Below are 6,366 nucleotides of genomic sequence, written 5' to 3'. Positions count from 1 at the left end.
CTCCAGCGATCCATCCGAAGCCCTCTTTCTCCCTCTCTCTCTCTGAGCCCATCCATCAGGCCGTAGCTTTTCAAACACATGAACTTCGTGAACAGCTTTACCATGTCCAGCTGCGCTGCAATTAAACCGCCTTCAGTCACACAGATGGTTGTAGTGGTGATTAATAAGCCTACAAGAGACGAACTAAACTACAATTTTCCAGTTTCTCTCTGTAAACTGCAATATATCATCTTAATGCATCTGCTTGGACTCATTCATAATTCATGTCATACCAAAACGGTCAGGTAACTTTCTCAAATTAGAAAGAAAAAAGGAAAAAAAAACAGTTTTCAGTGTTTCACTGGGGCGCAGTGAGTCAGCCAGCCCCGTGGCGCGGCGCAACACGGCTACAGACCCCGCCCGCGCAGAGAGAAAAGCGAGCGCGAGATGGAGAGAGCGGGTTGGGGGGGGGGGGGTTGCTTACACCGAATCAGGGTGCCAGTTAGTGCTCTTGCCGCCATAGGTGGAGGTTGCACGGGAGCGTGTTCGGATTAAAGCTGTGTGATCATCAACGGCTCCCTGCTGCGCCGGTCAGCGTGACGCACAGAAAGTGGAGGCGCACCGTGGCTGGAGTCTCATTGGATTAGCGCCAGTGGCAGCGGAGGGATCACCAAGTTGAAATGCTGTGAGGGCTCGTGGTGTTTGTGTGTGAGGAGGAGGATGCTCCAGTCTCGCGGTTGTTTTTGTGCGATAAGTTTGGACTGAAAAGAACGGAGCGGAGCGCGCGCGTCTGTCTGGGATGTAATTGTTTTGAACTGCAATAAGAGAAAAAGGGGAAAAAAGGTCAAGTGGACGCAGTTTGAAGCCGTGGAGGGGTTTGCGGTGTGAGAGGAGCGGAACAAAGCGTGGACCAGGCTCAATCCCCAACACAAATCTGGGTAATGACGGCCGGTTTGGACGTTGTTTTGTGTCTGCTGATGAGCAACAATACCGGTGATAAAATTACAAACGAGTGAATTCAGGAGTGTTATTCATTGTGAATTTAATTTTTTTATTTTTGTGAGATAAGGGGATCTAATCCAGGGGGTGCATTTATCTCCCCGGCTGCGCGTAATGGGAGAAAAGTTTCGGACCTTGCAGAGGAGACGCACTCGCAGCATCCCGCCGTCGACGCGCTTCTAAATAACATGTGAATTCCTTCTGTTCCGTTCGCGCGAGACGAAGTTTAAAAGTGAATTTTAGCCATTCAGTATGACTTGAAAGAGCCCTGGCGTTATCGGAACTCTCATCAAGCCAGTTAACGATCCATGAACAGCCGAATCGATTTGTCCAAAGACGCGCAGACGGACATTAATGATCTGAAGAGGATTTCTGCAGCAGCAGCAGCAGCAGCAGCGCAGTAAAAGCCTGAACCCAGTGAGACAGAGAGAGAGAGAGAGAGAGAGAGATTCCCCCTGGATGTCTATGATGTTGTGCCAGCTCGGGCAGAGGTGTGTGATGGAGGTGGTGGTGCTGACCCTCTTGTCTTGGGTGTCCGTGTGGGCAGAGGAGAAGATCATATTTGACAGACACGCTGTCTACTGGAACAGCTCCAACCCCAAGTGAGTTTTAATTCGAGTTGTGTGTGGGATTGTGTGTGTGTGTACACTTCCTGTTTTAGCTGTGTTTTTGGCGGAATTTGACAATATTGATGTCTTTCACAAATGAGAAAGCTACACACACATACAGAGGCGTAAGTGGAAGTGTGTGTGTGTGTGTGTGTGTGTGTGTGTGTGTGTGTGTGTGTGTGTGTGTGTGTGTGTGTGTGTGTGTGCGCGCAGGTACACTAGATATTTGTCCTGTGGCACATGGAGCTCCTTTTGTCTCAGACAATGAGGGCAGCCTGCCTCCCCAATGTCTAGAGATGTCCCCTCTGCTCTTTCTTTCCACACACACACACACACACACACACACACACACACAGAGCCTTTAACCTTTTTTTGACTTGGGCCAGTAAACATAAGCACACATTATTTCTCTGTCAATTGCAAGCACTTGTGCAAAATCCTCAACCGTAGACAAATAAACACAAAGGAACACACAGACACCCACATGTGCATGAGGCCGCAGACACACACATGCACGCGCATTAACACACATACACACGGGTGTTTGTCTTTTGCAGGGCCTCTCATTGACATGGGGCAGAGCACACTGGGTCCGTCTGTCTAATGGTTTGTGACAACCTAGCCAGCCTCTCTCTCTGTCTCTCTCTCTCTCACCCCTTCCTCTTCTCTCTCCTATCCTTTCTTTTTTACCCTTTCTCTCTCTCCCAGGTAGATAAATAAACAGTGAAAGGGCTCCCTCTTGCTCTCTCACGGCTGAATTAGTCCAAACTCACGGCCCTGTCTCTCTCTCTGTATCAACTAAAACATACACACACACACACACACACAGCTAACAGGCCTGTCTCTGACTGCATCACTTTTCTACAGAAGGCTTCTCAAATATTTAACAGGCAAGGGGGAACATTTTCTCCCTGTCTCCCTCTCTCTTTCTGTCTTTCTTTTCGTCTCCCTGTGCTCCTCCATTCCCCCTCCACGTACACACAACACCTCCACGTTGCAAACGTCACAGGGTAAATTTAAGCTATATCGACGGTGGCTGGGGGCGCTGTTATTTCGTCAGGGTCGTAGGGAGAAGTTGAAGCAGAAATGGGACACATCAAAAATGCATTGCCACTAAAGCAATGAATCTAGGCTCTGGAGCTCTGGTGAAGTTGGTTCCCCCTGTTAGACCCTGGCACTGTCATTGCTCATGCTGTGCCTTTTTCTGCACACACTCAAGTCGGTGCCGCTGCACTTGTGAGGACCTTTCACTGACAACATTCATTCCTCAACTTTCATCTAAAGCTCTTTCTCTCTCTAAACTTTGAGGATTACGGCAAGTTTTTTTTATGGGGAGAAACTAGCCCACCGGCAAAAAGAAAGGAGAAGACAGACGCCACAATCAACCCAGCTCATGTGAAATGTAGGCCACAGGACAATTCTGGTTTATTAAGATTTGGGTTTTATTTACAATGTTTGGTTCGTAATGGTAAGATTGTATACACCCAAGCTATTTGCTGTGATAAGTTACTAACTTATATCAGTAAGTTATTTTTCCAAATTGCATTGGTGGAGCCAGGGACATCCGTTACCAACACAACAATTTAAAATGGCTACATTACAAGTTGGACTCTTAAATTCAAAATCTTACCAATGTAAAAGCACATTAGTACTGCTGAAAGGTTCAAAAGTAAAAGTACATGAGCTGCAGAAACGTGGCCACTGGGGCTCATTGTGACATTATTCTATACTGATACAGCAATGTGTAAGCAGCATTTTACTGTTGTAGCGGGTCGAGGTGGAGCTAGTTTTACCTACTTTATATCTACAGTCCAGTCCTTCAAAGAGTCGCGAGATAAATCTGAGTGGTCCTGAGATGATTAATGAGGCAGAAAACAGGAAATAGCAAAGATATGCAGCTAAGACTTGTGTGAATATCTGGACTGTTGTCTAATATTTGTTGTGAAGTAAAACATTACTTGACCTAAGTTGGGCCTCAAAATGGGCCTATGAAACCATTTAAACATTTTTATACGGGAAATCATATTTGGTGGGACAGCTGAAACGTTACAAGGAGCCCAAAATGAGGCTACAAGCCAAACCGTTTGGAAACAACTGGTTTAACTTCTTCTGTAACTTTGAAAACACTCAAGTACAAGTTCCCTTTGGCATTGTGTTTAATTAAAGCGCAACTGTTAGATTGTTTAAAATCTGTCTGACGTTATTGTTGCAATGTCGCCAATAAATGACAACAAAAAGGCCAACAAAAACAAAAAGCTACAAATTAAGGATCAAATTGTAATAAAGCAGAATTATTGTTCAAATGCTCAAATAAATGAATGTAGCTGCATATACATCTATCTATAAATTGCAGGAGTGTGTGTGTGCGTGCGTAAACAGTAAAATTTGATTGAATTTCAAGAATACCAACTCAAAAGAAATACGTTTGGTCTCCCTGTGGATTATCTTGATTGACATACGGCTTACACGATAAACGCTGATGGAAACGTTATTTTCCCAATAAAAAAATGAATCGCGATTAAGTTTTAGGTTATTTTATGGTTGCAACCCGCCACAAAACAAAGAAGAAGTTTCAGTTAATTTCCGCCCAGTATTTCCGCTCTGTTTGCACACATTGCGGGTGTCAACAAAGACAGATGGAAGTGGACGGACTAGGAGACAAGGGACTTTTTCAAGTTAATTTATGAGCAAAATATAACGGCTGTTTTAGATAGCAAAAATCTTAGAAATGCCATAATTTATCAGGAACTCGCGAAGGAAATGGCCAACGAAGGTTACAACAAGCCATGGGACGTCCTCCGGAGTAAATGGAAGGCACTCACAGCGAGACATGTCTCAAAAGAGTTGTCTTGCAGCGGTGCCGGAGGGAAAATAAAAGACAATCTGCATCACCATAGCGATGTGTTGATAGCATCGTTGTTTTCTTATTTTAGCTTGATATGTCGGTTTCAGCTGGCACATAAGCACTATTAGAACTTGTCTCAAATCAATTCGATATAACAATTTGATCGCAAAACAGGTTTTTATTTAAAATTTTAAAGCCGTAGGATGGAAACACACTTTCACCATTTTTGTTCGCATGAGTTTTTTTACCAAAACAATAGATAACTCGATTGACAAAAACGTAGATAGAGAGAGTCGAAGAAAGCAGCGGCGCATTAGCAGCTAAGATGTGAAATACACCTTTGACCAAAAACATGTGCAAAGTAGCACTACGTGGGACTGTCTTTGACTTTTAACAAACAATTTCTGAATTTAAGGACAATTCCAAATCCCACAGATATGCAAAGTCCAACCAGCTACACTACAGACGACGTGGCAGACAGAGCTCGATGCTCGCCTACTCACAGGCAGGCTACCAGACACTGTTTCAAGAAGAGGAAAACTAAGATGTTTGCAAACACTTAATATCTCACAAAAGCCAGACACTATATAGTAGTAAGTTGCTGTGAGCTGTAGACTACATTCACCACTCCTAACCAGAGGCAGATCATAACACAGTCTCGGAGATTATTCCTTCACAGCGCTGTGCAATGCGAGAACATCTCAGAGCTGAACCGGACAGACACAACACTTTTCATCAGACTCACCCTGGGTTAATTAAGTCTACTGCTAACTAATAACATTACCGTCACCGGAATGCCCCCGCGACTCGGATCCCCTACTCCACCGTTAACAGTCCAGCCACTAAATCTGGAGCCTGTGGAAATAAACTCTACTGAAATGTTAAATTAGTTAACGATCATACGACGTGAGACAACATCCTCTCTCTCTCTGTCTCTGTCTCTGTCTCTGTCTCTGTCTCTGTCTCTGCACACACACACACACACACACACAGTCCGGTTCCGGTGGTTGGTAACACAGATATGTGCTGCTGATTAACTCTCATAACAGGCTGAATGGTTACCGCACTGCCATGAATCTATGAGGCTAATGTCTGACTACGCCACAATTTCATTGTGATATTTTGCAATTAATTTCTTAATTTGCAAGGTTCTCTGTCAGGTAAATCAGTGAGTCAGTAGTAGGGTATACAGGGGAGTTGCATATCAAGTGGTTTGGGGTCCTTCTGTTAGTCATTTGGGGGTGCAGTTTGGTTTTGTAGAATTCTACAAGCAGCAATACCACAGGCCAAGCAATCGTCCCGTTCCAAACAGGCACATTTTCACTAGTAAGTATAATTTTTACAAAACAAACATATATACAGTATATAAGTCTAGATAATGGACCACCAATTTAAAACAGTCACAATCAACGGAAAGTACCCGTGTTGGGTTTCCTTACATTTACTGTTCATAACTCCTAAGTGGATTATTGAATGAAGGAAGTGTGGAGGATCAGTACATGCTGCTGAAAAGATGTCTGTGTTCATCTAGCTTGTTCTTCAAGGTAGGACTAACACCGTTTATTGAACTCAGACTTTATACTAATGCTGGCTGTAGCATTAACTAGGATTTGCTAAAAGCTGTGACCAGTATTTTCGAGGAGAAAGTGTTTCTCAGTACCCTTTGGATGAAAAACATGTCTAAAAGCTCTTTCTTACGTATTATTAATATACTGGATTGTGATTTAGGCAAAGAGGACTGAGACTCAGCAAGAATAATGAATAGCATCCACTGGAGCCATTGTCTGAGGCAGCGAAATGACACAAACAGCTGGGGAAATGAACAGCTGTGTGTCCTAATTGATCACACAACATCAAGCACACAGCTTGTATTGAGCCATCAGGATGTGTTGTCTCTTCTTGTGTTCATCAAAAGTTTGCGCCAACCCATAAACA

The 6,366-nt window shown here is 43.9% G+C and overlaps 1 protein-coding gene across 1 annotated transcript in view; it reads left to right on the top strand.

Annotated features, from left to right (window-relative positions):
* Nucleotides 1–364: 364 nt before the first annotated feature.
* efna2a (ephrin-A2a) overlaps nt 365–6,366 on the top strand; it is an 85,298-nt gene continuing 79,296 nt past the window's right edge. Inside the window, exon 1 of the mRNA XM_034857741.1 lies at nt 365–1,580. Within this exon, the coding sequence (XP_034713632.1) occupies nt 1,438–1,580 (143 nt within the window). The 5' untranslated portion in view covers nt 365–1,437. The remainder of the gene's footprint in view (nt 1,581–6,366) is intronic.

This window comes from Etheostoma cragini, chromosome 20 (assembly GCF_013103735.1).
Source record: "Etheostoma cragini isolate CJK2018 chromosome 20, CSU_Ecrag_1.0, whole genome shotgun sequence".
Classification (NCBI taxonomy): domain Eukaryota; kingdom Metazoa; phylum Chordata; class Actinopteri; order Perciformes; family Percidae; genus Etheostoma; species Etheostoma cragini.
Note: the sequence above shows the minus strand (reverse complement) of the source record. Positions and strands in the feature narration are given on the sequence as shown.